Below are 20,316 nucleotides of genomic sequence, written 5' to 3'. Positions count from 1 at the left end.
CTATGCGTGAGATAAACTTTCACCACCCTTTTATGTCTTAACAAGTTTTTTTTTTATGAGATATGTCTTCACAAGTTGTCAACATAAAATAGAAATAGAAGAATACTCTATCAACTGAAGAATGTTAGGGTTTCATTTCTTTTCTTTATGATAATTCTCAGAGTACCCTTAAAATAAACACATCTATTTATACGAATGGTATAAATATCGAAAATATATTTCGGATCTAATACTTCGGACTGAAAACACAAACATACTAATTTGTCAAACTATTAAGCTGATTCAATTGAAACATAAAAAATATATTACAAGATTAATATGAATCTTAAGATGACTAGGGTATAGCGTGCCCGTAGGGCACGTAAATTTCTATATTTATGTTATATAAAATTATCAAATATTTTGGTCTTTTTCAAATATTGAAGTAATAAAAATATATTTAAAATAATAATCGAGATTATATTGAGTTGTTTGAAGGGAGAAAAGAGGAAAGAGAGAAAAAGAGTTGCAGAATTTTTAGGGAGTGAGTAGTTATTTTGACTGTTAAATATCTATCTTTTCAAAGACTCTTTATAATGAAGGGCCATGATTTACAAAAGAAAATTAGACAACCGAGATTTATAAACAAAACTTATGACATGACACCCAAAACCTATGTCATTTGTTATATAGATTTTATTGAGAGAGAGACAGATTTTTATTAGTTATTATTTTTTTGTATTACGTTTTTGTTTTTTTTTTCTCTTAAATTAGTTATTATTCAATTGAGAGAGAGAGAGAGAGAGAGAGATTTCAATTTCTTTTTTTAACCCTTGAAATTTATTTTGTTTTTTTATTTCTTAAATTAGTTATTTTATTTCTAAGAAGGAAACGATTATTGTTTTTTAAATAGGTAACTTTATTTCTACGAAGGACTATATTTTAAATTTTGAGAAGGGTTTCCAGACAATATCCTTTATTAAAAAAAAATGTTTGTCCCAGTCATCGTTTTCCCTTCTGTTTTATTATATAGATATACTAGGGTATAGCCCGTGCCCTAGGGCACGGACAATTCTATCAATGACATTTATCGAAATTGCTGGTGAAATCAAGCTGATCATCAGATTATCATAAACAAATTATTTGAACATTAAGAAAGAGCATATAAGTTGAAGTTTAGTATAAAAAAATGTCGTACATCAAACATGGTGCAAGTGTAGTTTAATTAAGAAATAAAAACAATTTCATTTCTCTTGCAAAACTTTTTAATATCCAAGATCTGATGGTGGTTTTCTTTTTGTAACACTTTTAAACATGATATCCTACAAAAATCCACTTGTATTTCTCGTAGAAGTCAAAACCTTAATTGGATAATTCATTAACACAACTTTAGAGTTCCTAGCAGCGATACACCATGTTCACCAGTGCCCGAGTGAAGAATAATAACAGCAGGACTCGTAGGTTATGTTTGCTCATATTAAACTGCAACAAAAGTTGAGAAACATGTCGCCAGAGGAAATGTTTAAACTTCCGTCTGCCCAATCATGCACAGATACACCACATGTACTGCAGATTAAAGACCCACTGGTCAAATTTGTGTTTGGGATGACTTTAGTTTCCCAAATGGGATGACTTTAGTTTCCCAAATGAGTTCCTGAAATTATCACTAAATAGAACCTGTAGATATTGACAAAATTTAAGGCATGTACTCAAATTATATGCATGAAACCCATAAATTCTACCCGAAGACAACGAAAAGGATTTTACCTTCCATCGTGAATTTTGAAATATCTCCATTTTCGACTCTATCATTGCTTTAGCTAGGTCTTTATCTTCATAAGCAGAGAAGTAACATTGAATGTTCTTTGCATCATTAACTAATGTTGTCCAGCAAGATCCACTATCAGTGAGAGTTCAGCCGTTCCCCAAAATTACCAATAGAGGCAATTCTGAAGATGACAAACATAATCCTTTCTCGAGGAATCCACAAAAGTACGAAGTTGCTTCATGAAAACGTCATCCTCAAGAATTCCAGGAAGAAAAGCATCAGATACATCTAATTTCTTGACATGCCGTCCTTTAGAAACAACCACAGTGAGAAGAAATCTTATGTTGCCTTGACTTTATTCCACGGTATAAACTTCAATCAACCATAAAAAAACCATATATATTATTCGCTACTTATCTGTGACACATATGGAAAGCTAGATGTGATAAATGCTTTCAACATATTATAACCTCCCTGGCACAGGTTATACAACAGATTAAAGCATTTCCTGTTCCATCGGTTTATTCCATTTCGACTAGCCATAAGCAAAAATCTTCTAAGTGGACTATGCCCTCGTATCCTTACATTAAAGTTAATATTGATGCTTCATTTAAAGATATTCAAGGTAATATAGGCACAAGCATTATTATTCATGATCATAACTCAAACTTCATTCATGATCAGAACTCAAATTTCTTTGCACCTAGTGTGGGTTCATTCAGAGCCAGGAGTGCAATGGACAATGGCCAACAAATATAAACCCATCATTGTTGAAAATGATAACCACAACCTAATCAAACATTACAGGACATTCGGACGGTTATCTTATGGCACTCGGCATCACATATTCATCAGATTCAAAAATTAATAACTTGCTTTCACAATATTAAATTGGGTTCCACGGGTTTTAGGACCAAAATAAAATTAAAAAAGGGATTAAGATCCAATCTTCCTAGAAAATAGGATTTCAGTCCTTTTCCCTTTAGAAGAAACATTGTTGATAAATAACGTGTTACAATAAGTCTATATGAACCGTCATTTGGGGACTCCCTATAAACTGTCCAACCCTGTTGGACAAAAAGACAAAGACCGAACCACTTTCTCTCTCTAGAATTTTTCTTGTCTTTTTGTCCAATATAGTTGGACGATTCAAAGGGAGTCCCCGAATGACGGTTCATATAGACTTATTGTAATGTGTTATGTATGACACATAAAAAAATATATGAAATAAAGTATGAAACTTTAACAATAAATAACACGTTATTTGTGAAACAAAACAAGAATCAATAAACAGAAAAATACTGTAACTTTGACATATAGACATACTTTACCTATACTAAATGTGTTTTGTTGTAGAAATATACATAACTGATACTAAATAACGTGTATATTGCGAAACAGATAGTAAGTTTGAAATCAATCGAAAAAATCTGAGAAAAAAAAGAAAGAGAATTTTGGGGGATGAATTTTCAAAAGTGGGTTTTTTCTTATATAAAAGGTTATAATGGGTATTATGATTAAATAGAAATGATAGAGATATGGTTTTTCTATAGAGATGGGTCAATTTGGACTAAATATCCATTATAATTATTATTTTGGCTTAAAATCCTATATTAATATTAGGGCGGACTGAATGTGTGTTTAGGTGTAGATTTTTGGACTGAGAATTCAAAAATTATATTAAATTTTCTATGTAAATAGATCTAATAATATCCAAAGTCATGTTATTAGTGGTCTAGAAATTGAACAAGGCATAAGCAATGGGATCATATTCCACTATCCTATCTCATCTTCATTGTAATCATACGCTTATTTGAGTTTTCTTTTTTATTTAGCCAAAAAAAAAAAGTTAGAGCAGTACGAACTTCAGCCACTATCCTTCCCAAACAAGAACTAGTACAAAAACACGATCTTTTACCGTTCCTTCATAACTGCATACTGATGGAGTTAAGACTTATATGATTCGGTTACTAATCCGTCTGCGATACTAACTTGACAGTGGCACCTCACCCATGAATTATCACAACATGAACAAAATAGGCGCCTTTCACAATTGTCGACCAGTCCATAGGTTGATTTTGATATCAAAAATTCAAATACAAAGACAAATAGCAGAACACAATTAAGATTCCCATTTCAATATTTGGAAAGAACTTACAAAGTGAAAAGCTTAATCAAATCCAGAGCTAACTATTTATAATTCAACCCTACCTGGATGGACAGGCTATCTTAGTCTGGCAAAGCAGTTCCTCTCTCAAGATTGTTCTTGATTTCCAGTGTATATTTGCCAAAGGCTCTTTCAATTTTCTTGTTGAAATGCTCATTACGATCATTGATTGAGTCAATATCTTTCTCCTCATGGAATTTCCTTCTTCTGCTAAATGCTTTTCGCTTGTCGTCCCTGTCGTGAAGCTCCTTCACCATCTTGTCAATCTTGTCTTCTGAAATCTTAGGGGTCTGCACACACAAGAAAGAAGACTAGTTGATTACCAAGAAATACCAACTTCTTTTTATTAAAGCCAATGTGGACTTTCGTGGTATACCTTCCCATACTGAAGACTGGAAGCTTCACGGTAGAACTCTGGATCAGCTTCTTTCATCTTATTATATTCTTCTAGATTACATTCTATGTTCTTCGTACGCTTCTTATACGCATTGTACAGTGTTTTCTGGTTGAAAACTGTTCAGGAAAGAGTTAATATGTCAGTATTGCCGATGTAAGACTTTATCTAGCATAGGAAAACAATTCTCTTCAACAAAAAAAAAAAGCATAGGAAAACAATTTATTCGTAAAAGCAAACGGTAGAGAAACAATTAAAAATCTATTTTAACATGAATCCATCTGCAAAACTTTGTGTGACAATATGACATACAAGAAAAAGGGACTGTTTAGAATTCTCCACATTCCCTCGCTCTGAATCTCATTCTATCTTTATACGACAATATGACATACAGGAAAAAATGACTGTCTAGACTTACCCACATTCCCTCAGTCTGAATCTCAGTTCAATCTTTATATGACAATATGACATACATGAAAAAGTGATGATAAAGCTGCTTTTTATGAACTCAATAACATTCGTGTTTAATATACATTCAAGAGCGAAAAGTCAAAGGATAGATGAAAATTGGAAATAGATCAAGGGAGATCTGGGTTGGACATATAGGGAATTCCGATGTTTTTAAATAATACCTAATGGTTTTATGTTAATCTGTTCTCAATGCAAAGGTTGAATGACTTATGGCTCTTGAAATAAACGATAATTGGCATTTGAATGATATCCTTCTGAGCAATCCTTATTATACTATGCTAGTAAATAGTAGTCATGGAATGAGCTATTTGAAATTAAAGCTTAGTATATCTTACCATCCCAACCGAATGGGGCAGGATCCTTTTCCCACTTCTTGTATTTTTTCTCTGCTGTCTCTTGTGTATCGAGCATGTAAGCCTTCTTCATATCCAGACCGTTTGCATCTAGCAGTTTTCCAATTTTTTTCTTCCTATCCTCCATCCATTTTTGTTTTGAAATACCTCTAGACTCAGGTGGATCTTCCATTTTCTTCTTTTCTGCTACCATGGCAGTCTGGTTGGCTTTTCTAGCCTCATTCTGCAAGCAGATGACCCAGAGCACATAAGTATTGAACTAGCAAAATGGGGTACAAAAAAACCACAAAAGATAACGTTCAAAGTTCAGGGGAAAAAGAAGAAAATGTAAGGCAAATTTAGGCAAGGGAATTGCAACTCTACCATCTTAAGGCGCAGCTCAAACAACTTTTTCTGGCGTCCAGTGAGTTGCGTGTAGTCCACTTCTGGGGTTTCTTCATCAGGATGGTCATCGTCATCCCCATCAGCCTGCTCTTTGTGCCCTTCGTCTTGGTCATGATCATCCTCCTCCTGATCTGGCTTATTTGAATAGACATGACCACTGGCAATACTCGCTTGTTTAAGCTCTGAAACATTTGAAGCATATCATCTTTACTAATTATTACCACTTTCATATTAGCATAAAGTCTAAACCATAAGATAATAATCTTTTATTCACATCACAAATCAAACTAAGAGTTGATTTTGATATTCAACATTGCAGCAATACCTTGAAGATTTTTTTTTTTTTTTTTTTTTCAACAACAAATACAGTAGTCCGAAGTATGGTGGTTATAATGTAAAACATTCTTCTCAAAAAATCTCCAAATTAAAAAAATTCAGAGTCAATCCTCTCAGGTCTCTCTATGCGTCAAGAATTGTGCACCTAATATTAGTCGAGAATAAAAACCCTAATTTGCTCACTACCCTTGGAAGTTAGAACTATCCACTCCAAGTCAACCATGTTCACTTACGTAAGTGTATATGTTTCCATTACATAATTTAGCCTATGTATTGCAAAAAGACAAACCCTTCCCCTAATTTCCTCCCTACCTTAAGTAGCTTCTATGGATTAGCAGTTCAAAAGAGTAATCCAAAATTTCCTCTTAATATTTCATACCATTCAAAATCTAAAGACAAATCAGTTCAATTAGAGAAATTTTTTTACTTTACACATCTAAATCGGACATCCAATACGGGAATAATCAATCTTATTGTCATTGGTACAGTCAGAATTAAGGGTTTAAAGAAGAGAGTAAGAAATACCTAATTCCAGTCGTTCCTTTCGTTCTTTCTCAATAGCAATTCTTCGAAAGCAATACTCAACGCATTCATGATAAGGATTAGATGCGTTTATGCAATCAGGATGAACTCTACTTTCTTCAGCCATTGTTGACTAATAATAGACCTTCAGAAGCTTTATATATCCTCCCCAAGAGCTTAGTTACTTCACAAGGAATTGGAATTTCAGATACAGATGAAGAGAAGAAACCTCAGAATTGAAAAAAAAAAACCCTAACTTTCTTCGTTCCTTATCCTCACAGACTGAAAGTCTGAAACACTAAAAAGTTTCAAGGAGATGTCAATCGAAAATTTTAATTTAACAAAAGAAATCGAAAGATTAGGGTTTCTATTCGAGACGCTTACCTGAACCTAGAGAGAGAAACACCGCATTAGAAAGAGAATTCCTTTTTGTCTTTGAGAAACGAAGAAGTAAAACCAAGTAGATCTCTCGGGTCGGCCCAGATCCAACCCATTATAACCAGTAATCTCAACCACACGTGTGATATACACGTGTGATACTTTAAGATACTCGCATATTATCTTCTCCTCTCTATCTTCCGATCTCTACTCTGAAATTGTAGAACAAAATGGCGCAATTTTTATCATCTCTTACAATCTCAAATCCACAATCTTTCAATCTTCGAAACCCTAATCCCAATTCTCACTGTCTCTTTCCTAAAAAATATCTAGTTTTACATAGAAGAAACCTCAAGGTCTTCCCTATTTCCGGTGACAGGAATCTTAGATCAATTTCACGTTCTCTACCTAACATTAATAGTATCACTACTTCACCACCTACCCAAACCCTAAATTTGCACTCTATTTTGCTTCAAGTTTCCGCTTCTGCTATACTCTTCTTCGTTGGACTTGGAGCAGCACGAGCTGCTGAGCCTACTAACCTCCCAGCTCTTCCTAATGTCCTGTGCCAACCACTGAACGAAGAAGAGAGAGAAAGTGAAATCGTCAATGGTGATGATTCTCTTATTTCTATCAATGGGAATTCAGGTTCTTTTTTACTCTTTTGTTTATTTTTTTTTGTTCAAACTAAACTTATTTCCATCACCAAGAATCACATTTCAGTGTTTGTATTAGCATCCACATTATGTGGTGATATTTTTTCAGTCTCATATTGCCATGATCAGGGCACAAAAGTACTTTCGGGCTTATTTCAAACTCGAATAGACCCAAAGAGAGTCTGAATCAGAGGCTGGACAAGTCACAAGCACAAGTCAGATAAAAACAATAATTCTAAAATGTAACCCGAGTCAATAAAGATATCGAGTCAGATTTCGCATTTGGATTTCAAAGAAAAAAATCACATTGGTATAAGTATTAGTTCCTACGTAGTACGTAGACAAGGGAGGGAATAGAAGTCTCAGTGGAAGGATGTTTTATATATGTGGGTCATGCGGCACCCAATGTAACTGTAGGCATCAGAAGAAACATGCTGTATTGGATATTTTGATGATGACATGGCAAAATCGGCTTTCAGCATTGCACCTGAGGTGCTAGTTGGAAAATGCATAGAGATGAGAGAGTGGGTATTATAAAGTTAAATATGTTAACGGAAGTTCGTACGGCCCATTTAATATGGAAAAGTATCTTTACAGGAATATCTGATACTGCGGAAGATGTAGAAGATAAGGAGTTAAAGGCGATGTTTGATAATTGGAAGTCTAAGACATTTGCCTTGACCGTCCCTCTAAGAGTGGTTGCACTCCGTAGTTCTATTCCTCCTTCATGGATTAAGGTTGATATTTCTTTTTTATTTCCTTTCATTTACTTTTTGATTTGAATTATTCAATTTATGAGTTTGTCATATCCTGCGATTAAATAGTCAATCTGAAGATGACAATGTATTTTGTAAGAAGTTCAGGGAACATGTCTTGTTATTTTGGAGTCACGTATCAACTCGTAGATATGTTGTTTAGCTTCCAAATGTTCATGTCTTTCATGGTTGGAGTTACTACTTGATTTTGTATACATATTCAAAACAAGCCCATGTTGAACAATTCGTGTTTTTTGTTTTCTTATGGTTTTGTAGGATTTTATACAATCTCAAGGGAAGAGATTGAAGTTACGCACAGAGTTTCGTGGAAATCTAAATGACATTTTCTCTGACATGTGTTCATCCTTAAGCAAAGGCAACATTGATCTTAAATCAGCCATGTCAGCTGATGTTGTTTCGGTTGGTGACTCATGGCTCAGTTTCGGAATTAATGAAGGGATAATTGAACCCATACAAGATGTGGAAACACAAGATTGGTTCAAGGGTTTGAGTAAAAAATGGCAGGTAATAGTTCACTCTTAAATCTTCAGTCAGCCACAGTTGAAACTCATATAAATTGGATATATGGAAATCGGCTGTTCCTCCGTCCCAAGTAAATCTAGCCATTGTGTGGGTGGTCAGTGAGAAGACCAAATCGGTGTTTTTTTGCCTCTACTTAGACCAGCTCAGGTTCATTTACGCAGGAATGACAAAGGACAGTTAGATGAATCAGGCAAAGTCTGGGCAGCTCCATATAGATGGGGAAGCATTGTGATTGCGTACAAGAAAAACAAATTTCGGAAGTATAACATACCCCCTATCGAGGTAACGCACTAGCTAACAAGCTTACTTTATAATCCAGAGTTTAAACCAGATGGACTTTTTTCATCTGATTCTTTGAACTTATAAACCACCACTTAAGGACTGGGAAGATTTATGGAGGCCTGAGCTTGCTGGGAAGATTTCAATGGTTGATTCTTCTAGGGAGGTAATTGGTGCAGTCTTGAAATATATGGGGGCCTCATACAACACCCAAGACATCAATTCTCAAGTTAAAGGTGGAAGGAGTGCTGCCCTGCAGAATCTATTGTTGCTTCAACAACAGGTATGAAGATCAGGATCATCTCTTTATCTAGTGATGGAATTTGGGAGTCGTATATTGTTCGATTGGGTGCGGAAGACCCCATAATGTAATTGGAGGTGGACTTAGCAGCTCCGGCATCCCCACCAATTTTCAATTCAAACCTGAAATGAGACCCCAGATCTGAATTGACTCGGATGAATGATCAGAATCTTTGTTTTCTATCTGATTCCTCTAGGCTAATTTTGAGTCATACTTAAAATAAGTTTAAATTAAGAGCTAATCATCTGAAATCAAAGAATGAAATTTTGGTGTTGGTGGAAATTTCGTTAGAAATGACAGAAATATTGTGAAATTTATTTCCTTGACAAGGCATTGTTAAGAGAAACTTCGTTAAATTTCTGTTTGGATGGAAATTTCTGTAGGCATGGATTTCGAAATATTTCGATCGAAATAAATTTAATTCCTTGTCTAAAATAACATGAAATGACTACTGTGCTTCGGAACGTAACAAGACAAACTCGGGCGACTGAGATCTAGACAAATCGGACTGAGGCAATTCAGATTCAAACACTAAAAAAGAAAACAAATGTGTCTCTTGGTAAATTGTCGAATTTGAAGTCATGTTATGACCAAAGGTTCACTGAATGGTAGCCTAGTTGCAAACAGACCCTATACATGTCTTTCTATCTCTTCAGCTTGTCCAGTGGTCGTGATATGCTATGCCCGGCTATAACTAGTTATTTTTTTTTTACTTATAAAGAAATAAAAATAACAATAAGTGTATTTGTTGTTTGCTTGAGATTCTTCTTGTGTCAACTTGCTCGTGTAGGTTCGACTATTCGATAGTGTCCACTACATGAAGGCATTTGGAGTGGGAGATGTGTGGGTTGCTGTTGGATGGAGCAGCGATGTCCTTCCTGCTGCTAAGCGAATGTCAAATGTTGCAGTTGTTGTTCCAAAATCCGGAGCTAGTCTTTGGGCAGATTTGTGGGTACGTCCTTATACACATGTTATTATCGCATGCAGTTTCATTCACCCATGTGTAGCTTGTGTGAGAGCAACACCAGACGTTTTATTCCTCCCTCTGCTTGTCAAATACCCACTTTGATGACTACGTACGAGTGGGGTACTAAAACTGCACTATTCTATGTTAGTCTCATGTTCTGTTTCTTTTTCATTCTTTCTGCATTTAGTTTCGCTGGGCAATTCTTGTTCACTTCAAATATAATCACGATCAGTAGGAGGTCATCTTTAACTTTTTCGCTTTCTGAAACTATAGACCTAAACTGGAAACATGGGTGGTTAAATAAAACTTGCAGTCCCAAATACAATGCTAAGTTCTGTATATTTGCAGGCAATACCGGCAACTTCCAAATTTTCTACGGACCGAATTGGTGGGAGAACCAGGAGTCCATCTCCACTAATCCATCAATGGATAGAGTTCTGCTTACAAGCAGCTAGAGCTTTACCTTTCCAGCAAGAAATTATTCCTGGTTCCTCTCCATTTGCCCTAGAAGACCCACAAGTCGAAGCATTTCAAGATTTGAATAAGGGTAAACCGAAGCTGGACACGAACCTTATCTTCGGTGTACCTCCATCGGAAATCTTAGCCAAGTCTGAGTTTCTAGAGCCGTTATCCGATGCTACAATAATGGATTATCAGTGGCTAATCGATAATATGCAGAAACCACGTCGAGGTCTGATCAACAACATTCAGTATTATATCTCATCAGTGCTTCAGAATGTCAATTTCAAACCAAAATTGAGTTGACCTTAAAGCAATCCAACTTGCGTAATCCTTTTTACTGCTACAATAGAACATTTCATGTTGAAATTGTATAATTATTTTCATGAAGTTGTATATCCAATTTTTTGTAGAACTAACTACCATATTTTCATGTATTCTTGTAAATGGAAAAGTCTAGGGATGATTAGGTAAAACCTTTGCATTTGCTCTCATCGATCTCGAATTAGAAAAAAGAAAAATCTATAACACAAGCAAAATGACTGGAATACAGTTATGTTACTTTGACTGGAATACAGTCAAAGTATTCTAACCTAGCAAAAGCATTTGTCATCCTTGCTCCTTGGCCAAAAGCAAGTTACTTCCATTCTCAACTTCAGAAAGCTTAGAGTGTCTCCTATGGGACACTAACAAACACTCTGACAAACGTTCTAAAAGTCTAATTGTCAAGTGTCAACGAAAATTCCCTTTCCTAAATGTCAATATAGAGACACTCTAAAATTTTTTGTCACTAATGGAGATCTCTAGAATACATCAACTTAAAGCACGTGTCACTCTTCAATTTAATAGATAAATAAGTAGTTAAAAAGCAAGGGTTTCTATTGATTAGAATTTTAAAGTGACACGTAGAGAGTCTCTAGGAGACACTCTAATTTTAGAGTTTCTCTATTAATAAATGTTACACATCATCATAGAGTGTCTAGTTGAGTGTCCCATTGGAGAAGATCTTTTAACAATATCTCTATAAATCCTAAATGACACTCTAAACTTTCGAGTTTGAGTGTCCCATTGGAGATGCTCTTAGTCTCCTTTATCGTGTTGATTGTGACATATTAAGACCACCACCTACACTTAGTATCCTTTGACCTCTCAAGTAGAAAGTCTTGAGTCTAAACTAGTTACATGTGAAAAGAATGAAAAGAACGGAAGACTTTGTAAAATGACAAATTGGTAGAGGCTTAAAAGTCAGAAGGTCACCGCAATTATTTAGAAACATATATCAGCTCAATCAATATCTTGAAATCCCTTACTTCACAAAGTAACCACAACCACTCATTTTAAATATCTTTTCCACCAAACTATAATGTCTTTGGTCCCATAAGATAGACATGGAATTCAACCAATGGAGACTTTGGAGTCATTAATCATAGAGTGATAGAAACAAAGAGAGCTCCCAATTGTTCATATATATATATATATATATGTAGCTTCCTTCCTAGGTTTGTTCATTAAATTAAACACTTCCTTCCTATTCTAACTATATATTAATCAACATGTTTCAAAGACAAATTGTTGATTTTGTTATTGGATTATTGTTGTTGGTCTTAGTTTCGAATTTCGTTTTGGTTATTGGTGAAGTTTCATTAAGTAGTACTACTTCCAAAAGAAGTGCAGCAGTACTTGAAGAAGAAGTTGAATCTCTTCTCAAATGGAAATCTACCCTTCCCAACCAAACTCAAGTTCAAGCTCAATCTCTCCTCCACTCTTGGACGAGATCCGCCGACCCATGCAAGCTGTGGAATGGAATCATTTGCAATGAGAAGGGAAACTTCGCCGAATTGAATATAACAGGTTTGGGTTTACAAGGTACACTTTACGGCTTAAACTTCTCAGCTTTCCGCAACATTCGTCTTCTAGACTTAAGTTCAAACGCGCTGTTTGGCTCAATTCCATCCCAAGTTTCTAATCTTTCAAAACTAATCACTTACATTGATCTCGGCAATAACCAACTCTCTGGTAACATTCCTCAACAACTCGGAGATCTATCCTTCCTTGAAATACTAGTCCTATACAAAAACAACCTCACAGGTTCAATCCCGTCTTCAATATTCAATTTGACCAAATTGTCTCAACTCTCTCTATCTGGGAACCAACTATCTGGTCATATACCTCAAGACATGGGAAGGTTAACGTCTCTTACTGTACTCATTTTGTCTAACAACAGTCTCACTGGTTCGATTCCAAAGGATATAGTAAAGCTAACGTCTCTTACCGTGTTAGAATTATCTATTAACCGTCTTACTGGACCAATTCCAGATTCTATAAGCAACTTGACAAAGATGACATATCTATCATTATTTCGCAATGAACTTTCTGGTAGTATTCCTCGAGACATAGGAAAGTTAACATTTCTTACTACTCTATATTTGTATCGGAACATTCTTACTGGCTCGATTCCTGATTCTTTATGCAACCTGACTAACCTAAATACTCTATATCTTTACAACAATCAACTTTCTGGAGTCATTCCTCAAGATATAGGAAGGCTAAGATCTCTAACCGACATAGAGATGTCAGTTAACAATCTCACTGGACCAATACCTGACTCCATATGCAATGTGACCACACTGTCTTCTTTGAATATATTTGACAATCAACTATCTGGTCACATTCCTCAAGATATAGGAAGGTTAAGGTTTCTTACTGAGATAGGATTGTATAATAACAATCTCACTGGCTCGATTCCATCTTCGTTAGGAAATTTAAGCAGCTTAACTTATTTATCCCTATTTGAGAACAAACTTTTTGGTTCATTACCATACGAATTAAACAACCTAAAAGGCCTAAATTCTTTTTCGTTGGGAGACAATAACTTATCTGGTTATTTACCTGAAAATGTATGTAAAGACGGAGCACTTGTACATTTTTCAGTTTCCAACAATCAGTTCACTGGACCTATTCCGAGAAGCCTCAGAAATTGCACCAACTTACAAAGAATTAGACTTCAGAATAATAATCTTGTTGATAACGTATCAACGGCTTTCGGTGTATATCCAGAGCTTGATTACATTAATTTGAGCAACAACAGGTTTTTCGGAAAACTTTCCCAAGATTGGGGTCAGTGTCAAAACCTGTCAAGCTTTTCTATCTCTCACAACAAGATTACTGGTGGAATACCGATTGAATTCACGAAGTTAAAAAAATTGAATGAACTCTATCTTGATTCAAATCATCTCACAGGAGAAATTCCGAAGCAGTTGTTTCAATTATCATCTTTGGAGAACCTGAATTTGAGTAATAATCAACTCTCAGGTATGTTGCCATTGACAATTGGAATGTCACCCAACATACAAAATCTTGATCTATCTGCAAATAATTTGAGTGGACCAATACCAACCCAACTTGGAGATTCTTCCAACCTTTTGTCGTTGAGTTTGAGCTCAAACAAGTTGAATGGAAGCATTCCGTTTCAGATCGGCAACCTAGGTTCCTTACAAATCTTATTGGATCTTAGTCGGAACGAGCTTAGTGGAGATATACCCCAAGATCTAAGTAAATTAAATAAGCTAGAACGGTTAAATCTTTCACACAACAAGCTCTCGGGTTCTATTCCATCTTCATTTGATGGCATGCTTAGTCTGACAGTTGTTGATGTTTCTTACAATGAATTGAGTGGTCCTGTTCCAAATCTGAAGGCCTTCAAAGATGCTTCTTTACATGCATTCAAGAACAACCTTGGCTTATGTGGTTATAATTTTAGAGGCTTAAATCCATGCGAGAATTCTTCGACAAAACCAACACCCCGGAAGCTGGTTAAACATAAACTTCTTATCATAATTCTAGTTTCTCTCTTTGGTTTGATGATAATTTTGTTCTTACTTGTAACTATCTTTTTTTGCTATAAGAAAAGATTGGTGAGGGGTTTAGAACCTATAGAACAAAGAGAATCTGAAAATAGAAAAAGAGATTTATTCTTGATATGGAATTATGATGGCAAAGTAGCATTTGAAGATATCATCAAAGCCACTGAGAACTTTGATACTAAATATTGCATTGGAACGGGAGGATATGGGAGTGTTTACAAAGCAGAGCTCTCAACAAGTCAAGTTGTCGCTGTGAAGAAACTTCACTCGTCCAATGAGGATTCTGAAATTTCTGATCTCAAATCTTTCAAAAGTGAAATTTATGCATTAACACAAATTCGGCATCGACACATTGTGAAACTTTACGGATTTTGTTCTCATCTAGAAAGAAAAATCTCATTTTTGGTCTACGAGTATCTTGAAAAGGGTAGTTTGGCAAAGATTTTATGTGACGAAGAACGAGTGAAGGAGTTCATATGGATAAAGAGGGTGAACTTTATTAAAGGTGTGGCTAATGCACTTAGTTATATGCACCATGACTGTGAACAGCCATTAGTGCATAGAGATATATCTAGTAACAATGTCTTACTCGATTCTGAATATGAAGCTCGTGTCTCTGATTTTGGTACTGCACGGCTTTTAAAGCCTGATTCATCCAATTGGACTTCGCTAGCGGGAACCTATGGATACATTGCTCCAGGTAATACTTTTTTAGTTTTTCATTGCTCTATTCACATTTGAAGAAATTAAATTTGAAACTATAATGATGTTAATGTTTCTTGGAATATCTTTGGTCAGAGCTTGCATATACGATGAAAGTCACGGAGAAATGTGATGTATACAGCTTTGGGGTAGTGACATTGGAAGTATTGATGGGAAGGCATCCGGGTGAATTCATTTCATCATTTATTCACCCATCTTCATCTTCAAAATTTTCAGTAGGCCCGAACATAATGTTGAAGGATGTATTGGATAAACGAATCGATGCCCCAAGTGATTCTGCTGCAAAACAAATTATGGATGTTTTGAAGTTAGCCTTTTCATGTTTAGGCAGTCAGCCACAACTAAGGCCAACAATGAAAGAAGTATCTGCAAGTCTACCTTCTTTATCTTCAAATAGATCTACCTTGTGCGAGCCCTTTCAAAATATTGATTTGAGACCATTACTGATGGCTTTGTAGGAACATTATCAAAATGAAGCAATTTTCATTGTTCAAGTCGATAAATTATTCTTTTCATCATTCTAAAATGTGAACAAAAAGTTAGGTATAGTTGGTTGATCCAGAATTACAAAATATATTGTTGATGCTCCATTATAATACTTTTGCAGAGGCCATATGTACGTCTTTGTATTTAGATTGCAAAGTGAATATAACTTTCCGCTGAAGTCATGAGTTTGGTTTCGTCCTCTACCCACCGGGGACGAGTTATACCCTCATCTATGTTGCTTTGATCGATTGTTGGTAGGAGGGGTGATTGAGGCGGTTGAGATCCACCAAGTTAGATTCAAACTACTATTTCATAATCGGAACATATTAGGGTTTTCCTTTGAGGTTATCCCTTATCTTTGATAGCTAGGAGTTACCTTGTTCAAATATGCTCAATAGAGTATGTTTCTGAGTTTGTAAATTCTTTAGCAGATGTTTCCTCCTTGAAAGACTCTTGAAGTCCAAGTTAATTAAATACTTAAGATCCTCGTTGACTGGGATCTTGGATAGGATTTGGGATTAAGTCGGTAAGCATTAGGCACGCGTCTACCCCCTATATTTCGGGATTAAGGTATCGGCCTGCTAACGTGGACCCCTTAGTCCTCTCGTTAATCCCAGGGTAGACCTGGTTGTATTTGAGTCAGGGCAAGGCTTAAGGCGCCTCAGATATATTGTGTCATTGGGTGTGATCTAAGTGTCAAATCTGGACCTTCCCTCATAGCAAAACAAACCTTGATCTGACTTTCCCATCTTAGCTTTTGGTCCTTATTAAAACCAACAAACTTCAGACGAGAATATCTTACTCACCTGAAATCGATTTGATCGTTTTTTGGTTTTAAACGAAGGAACTGGAACACCACAATGACGCATCTATTATCTAACTTTGAAAATTATAGTCTACTCGGAATCGGTTCCGACTCCAACAATACCCCACGTGAATGAACATTCGAGATTGCAATGTAGACTGACACACTGACACTGACAGGGGAATTTCACTACGTCAAGATAGATAAATTGCGACTTTGAATCTTCTGTAGCGGAATAGCCATCAATTTTATACCTCAGTGAACAATGTCTTGAACTAGGTCACTTGAGTTGTAAACGAAGGAGTAACTATTACAAGTTAGTTCTTTACTTCCAAAAGTTGTTGGTTGTATTCATTTCGGCCCTCAGCAACCTGGTTTTCGTGTATGCTCTACAGAAGTCGGCCATTGACCAGCTCATAGAACCCGGATCAATTCGAACACACATACGTTATCCTAATAAAGCTATTCGACCATACCTTACATTAGAAGTAATTTTCTAAGATTTATGATTCATTAAAAGTTTTTAGCTTAACCTCATTATAGGAGGCCACACTATCGACACTATCTCATTGTACGAATCTTGGTAAAATCTTGGTTTATTCAATCATCAAGGACACTCAAGCACACAAATTGTCTATAAATAAAAATATACAATTGAAGGCTTGTTATCCAACAATATAACATGACTTGTATGCCCGTGTCAATCTATAGGGTAACCGTACGATCCATTCGACGTGTACAATTTCTTTTCCGTCGAGACGTCTTGCAATTTGTACTTGATAATTGAATGCCTACAAATTTGACAATTGGATGATTTTCGAATGGGCTTATCAACGTAGAACTTTGAGAGAGGTAAGTTTTGCATGTCCAATTACACGAGCACCACTTAACTGGAAATGGACATATTCCAACCAGAGAGGGTTCCGTACCAATCATTTGAGAAACATGAGGGCGTAGTTCAAATATCAGTAAAAGGGATCTATCAAAAAACCTGTGATATATCATACCATTTGTTGAATGGACAAATCATGCTAATCAGATATTGATAATGTATTAAAGGTACAATTGAATAACTAACTAAGAATCAACACTTCCTAAAGTAAGTTTAAGTTAATCCGCTCATATAACCAGTAATGTAATCTGGTTACATGAATTTGGGGTTATTAGGGCATAAATAATGTAGATGAGCTTTAGGCCATAGTTAGTTGGGCTTTAGGCCTGTTCGTGTTTAATCTGGCAGTTACCGTGCTTATCACATCTTTGATGTATCAACGCCATTGTAATGACTATCGTACATCGAAGTCAAATTCCAAAAAAAAAAAACTACTTGCCACACTCTTTCGGCTTAGTCTCTCAATTCTGTTATGAGTTTTATTAGGTAAGGTGCAAACTTAGTATGACATACCCTTTTAGTTAAATCACACTTTTATATCCCATCTCTAGTAACCTTCTTTACTATATATAAAGAGACATTAAATATAATAAGCCACAAGACAACCATTTTTATAATTTGATCAAAACATCTCTGACTATCTTCTTCATATATAATTGAACTTCATATATAATTGAATTCTCTTAGTTTTTTTTCTTCATGACTAATTTCACTCTACTTCAGTTGTTAGTGACAGTCCTAATGGCTTTCTCTTATGGCTTTGTTTATCCGTTCCCTGAAGGATTGAGTGTTAATTTGATTCATAGAGACAGCCCTCTCTCTCCATACTATAATAAATCAGCAACCCCTCATGAGAGATTAGTAAGAGCTGCTGAAAGGTCATTCCGTCGTAGTAAATATCTCTCTAAGAAATCATTTGATAACGACTTCTCTTCTAGTATTTCAAGTACGAGTGGCGAATATTTTGTGACATTTAGCATTGGCACCCCTGAGCACGAAATAATTGCTACTCTAGATACTGGAAGTGATTTAACTTGGACACAATGTGATCCATGCTTAAAATGTTCTGAGCAATATAATTCTTATTTCGATCCCCAAACCTCTACAACATACCAAAAGTTAGGTTGTTCAACGCACGATGAGTGCAAAATGTACAAAGAATGTACAGACGGGAGATGTATAAAAGATGAGTCATTTTGTGTGAACAACTATTGTAGGTTCATTATAGTGTATGAAGATGGTACCGACACCAGTGGAGAAACAGCTTATGAAACTTTCAAACTTCATTCAATTACGGGTGATAAAATTCCTTTCCCAAGAATCCGATTTGGATGTGCCCACAAGAACGATGCATTAGAGCATAATTCCCATGCTGGTATAGCTGGTTTTGGTGGAGGGTCTTTTTCTCTGATTTCTCAGATTGGATATATGCTTGGTTCTCTCCAGTTCTCTTATTGCCTGAAGCCTTTCAGAGGAATTGCTAGGATTGATTATACTCTATTACACTTTGGAACCAATGCTGACATCGAAGGTGAAGGGGTTGTTTCAACACCCATAGTTACAAAAACACCAAAAACGTTGTATTTCCTCACACTTACAAGTATTTATGTTGGTAATCAGAAATTCCTTTTTAGTTCACAGGAAAAAGGTAACATATTTATCGATTCTGCAGCGACAGTGACAGAACTTCCAAATGATGATTATTTGAAACTTCGAGCTATGGTTGTGGAATCAATTGATTATGCTGAACCATACGATGAAGAAGTGGACATGTACGATCTATGTTACTACGAGGAAGATAATATAGTGTTTCCTGATATCACCTTTGAGTTTGAAGATGCAAGTATTGTCCTTCAATCTCAAAATGTTTTTATTCCAAATGTTGATGGTAAAGAAGGGGAGAAATTGCTATGCATGTCCATTGCCCCAGGTTCGAGTGGCAACTTGCCAGTTTTTGGAGTTTTCTCACAAATGAATTTCATAGTTAAGTACGATCTTGAAGACATGAAAATATCTTTTAAGCCAACTGAATGTTGAAGAAGGTTCAAACTAAATACTCCCTCCGTCCCCATTTTGTTTGTAGTTTTGAGAAATTGAACTTATAAAACCTTATTTAATGTTGATGACTAAAATTACTTTAAATTATCCCTATTTAATGTATAATATTTCTTGGAAATAACATTGATAGAAGTGTAGAACTAAATAAAAGTAAAGGGAGTTTTGAAAATGTCATCACATTAGTAATTAAATGAAGGTTATATAAGGAAAGTTAACAAACATTTTGGGACATCCATGAAAAGAATAACAACCAAACAAAATGGGACGGAGGGAGTATATTATTTATCGTTCTTAATTAGCTTGTACTACTCATTATACATATTAATGGGTCGGCTTGGACCAAAAATTACTTTTATTGTTGTTAAGCTTATTAGTTAATGTAATGTTTAGCCGTTTAGGTTAATTCCTTATTTATGTGTTTAACCCTATGGAGAGTTTTATATTAAGTTTTTACATTACAGTTCATGTGTTTACCAAGAAACTAAGGTGCTGTTTTTTTTTTTTAATTTTCAGATCTAAACTCTATATTGGGATCTGTTTTTTTTTTTTTAATTTTCAGATCTGTAATCTAATTTTCAGATCTGTTTTTTTTTTTTATATTAAGTTTTTACCTTAATAGGCTTAGTCTGTCCGGCCCATGCCCCTTAAGTGGCTGGCCAGGGATCTCCAAGGGAATCCCTTCGTTGCCTTTAAAAGTGGGTTTTGCCTTTTCTATCTTTTGGGCACTATCAGACTAGATCATATCCATCTATAGGCAAGCTCCCGCGAGTCAACTCT

General features: G+C 35.5%; 4 protein-coding genes across 6 annotated transcripts; 3 read left to right on the top strand and 1 right to left on the bottom strand.

The window, feature by feature from the left end:
* Positions 1–3,792: 3,792 nt before the first annotated feature.
* Positions 3,793–6,843, bottom strand: LOC147544252 (GCIP-interacting family protein). 3 transcript variants are annotated; one of them, XM_086633777.1, is made up of 6 exons: positions 6,759–6,843; positions 6,378–6,558; positions 5,496–5,698; positions 5,115–5,355; positions 4,291–4,427; positions 3,793–4,204 (listed from the first exon to the last, which is right to left on the bottom strand). In XM_086633777.1, exons 2-6 carry the CDS (start codon positions 6,499–6,501, stop codon positions 3,977–3,979), a joined length of 933 nt encoding a protein of 310 aa, XP_086489903.1. In that variant the 5' UTR covers positions 6,502–6,558; positions 6,759–6,843; the 3' UTR covers positions 3,793–3,976. The 3 variants fall into 3 exon arrangements, with proteins under 3 accessions (XP_086489903.1, XP_086489904.1, XP_086489905.1); XM_086633778.1 differs by having other exon boundaries at positions 6,378–6,672; positions 6,759–6,841; XM_086633779.1 differs by having other exon boundaries at positions 6,378–6,664; positions 6,759–6,811.
* LOC147544251 (putrescine-binding periplasmic protein-like protein) lies at positions 6,808–11,188 on the top strand. The gene is made up of 7 exons (XM_086633776.1): positions 6,808–7,400; positions 8,006–8,145; positions 8,440–8,688; positions 8,854–8,988; positions 9,086–9,268; positions 10,077–10,238; positions 10,602–11,188. The coding sequence occupies exons 1-7, from the start codon at positions 6,983–6,985 to the stop codon at positions 11,016–11,018; spliced, it is 1,704 nt and encodes a 567-aa protein (XP_086489902.1). The 5' UTR covers positions 6,808–6,982; the 3' UTR covers positions 11,019–11,188.
* An 832-nt stretch (positions 11,189–12,020) lies between these two features.
* Positions 12,021–15,816, top strand: LOC147544250 (uncharacterized). The gene is made up of 2 exons (XM_086635178.1): positions 12,021–15,275; positions 15,374–15,816. Exons 1-2 carry the CDS (start codon positions 12,266–12,268, stop codon positions 15,754–15,756), a joined length of 3,393 nt encoding a protein of 1,130 aa, XP_086491304.1. The 5' UTR covers positions 12,021–12,265; the 3' UTR covers positions 15,757–15,816.
* Positions 15,817–18,078: 2,262 nt separating this feature from the next.
* On the top strand, positions 18,079–19,613 carry LOC147544249 (aspartic proteinase CDR1-like). Its single transcript, XM_086636260.1, has one exon. The coding sequence runs from the start codon at positions 18,181–18,183 to the stop codon at positions 19,516–19,518; it is 1,338 nt and encodes a 445-aa protein (XP_086492386.1). The 5' UTR covers positions 18,079–18,180; the 3' UTR covers positions 19,519–19,613.
* Positions 19,614–20,316: the final 703 nt, after the last annotated feature.

Source organism: Eschscholzia californica, unplaced genomic scaffold (genome assembly GCF_041429995.1).
Source record: "Eschscholzia californica isolate CP2 unplaced genomic scaffold, dmEscCali1.0.p SCAF_4, whole genome shotgun sequence".
Taxonomy (NCBI): Eukaryota; Viridiplantae; Streptophyta; class Magnoliopsida; order Ranunculales; family Papaveraceae; genus Eschscholzia; species Eschscholzia californica.
Note: the sequence above shows the minus strand (reverse complement) of the source record. Positions and strands in the feature narration are given on the sequence as shown.

What these genes read in the sequence shown, in the direction of transcription:
- LOC147544252 (XM_086633777.1), bottom strand. Translation starts at nt 6,501, where the DNA reads ATGGCTGAAGAAAGTAGAGTTCATCCTGATTGCATAAACGCATCTAAT. An exon ending in AAAGGAACGACTGGAATTAG is followed by an intron (nt 5,699 to 6,377) that starts GTATTTCTTACT and finishes CAAATGTTTCAG; the next exon opens with AGCTTAAACAAGCGAGTATT. An exon ending in CCAGTCTTCAGTATGGGAAG is followed by an intron (nt 4,205 to 4,290) that starts GTATACCACGAA and finishes TTGTGTGTGCAG; the next exon opens with ACCCCTAAGATTTCAGAAGA.
- LOC147544251 (XM_086633776.1), top strand. Translation starts at nt 6,983, where the DNA reads ATGGCGCAATTTTTATCATCTCTTACAATCTCAAATCCACAATCTTTC. An exon ending in TTCTATCAATGGGAATTCAG is followed by an intron (nt 7,401 to 8,005) that starts GTTCTTTTTTAC and finishes GTATCTTTACAG; the next exon opens with GAATATCTGATACTGCGGAA. An exon ending in ATAACATACCCCCTATCGAG is followed by an intron (nt 8,989 to 9,085) that starts GTAACGCACTAG and finishes CCACCACTTAAG; the next exon opens with GACTGGGAAGATTTATGGAG.
- LOC147544250 (XM_086635178.1), top strand. Translation starts at nt 12,266, where the DNA reads ATGTTTCAAAGACAAATTGTTGATTTTGTTATTGGATTATTGTTGTTG. An exon ending in CTATGGATACATTGCTCCAG is followed by an intron (nt 15,276 to 15,373) that starts GTAATACTTTTT and finishes ATCTTTGGTCAG; the next exon opens with AGCTTGCATATACGATGAAA.
- LOC147544249 (XM_086636260.1), top strand. Translation starts at nt 18,181, where the DNA reads ATGACTAATTTCACTCTACTTCAGTTGTTAGTGACAGTCCTAATGGCT.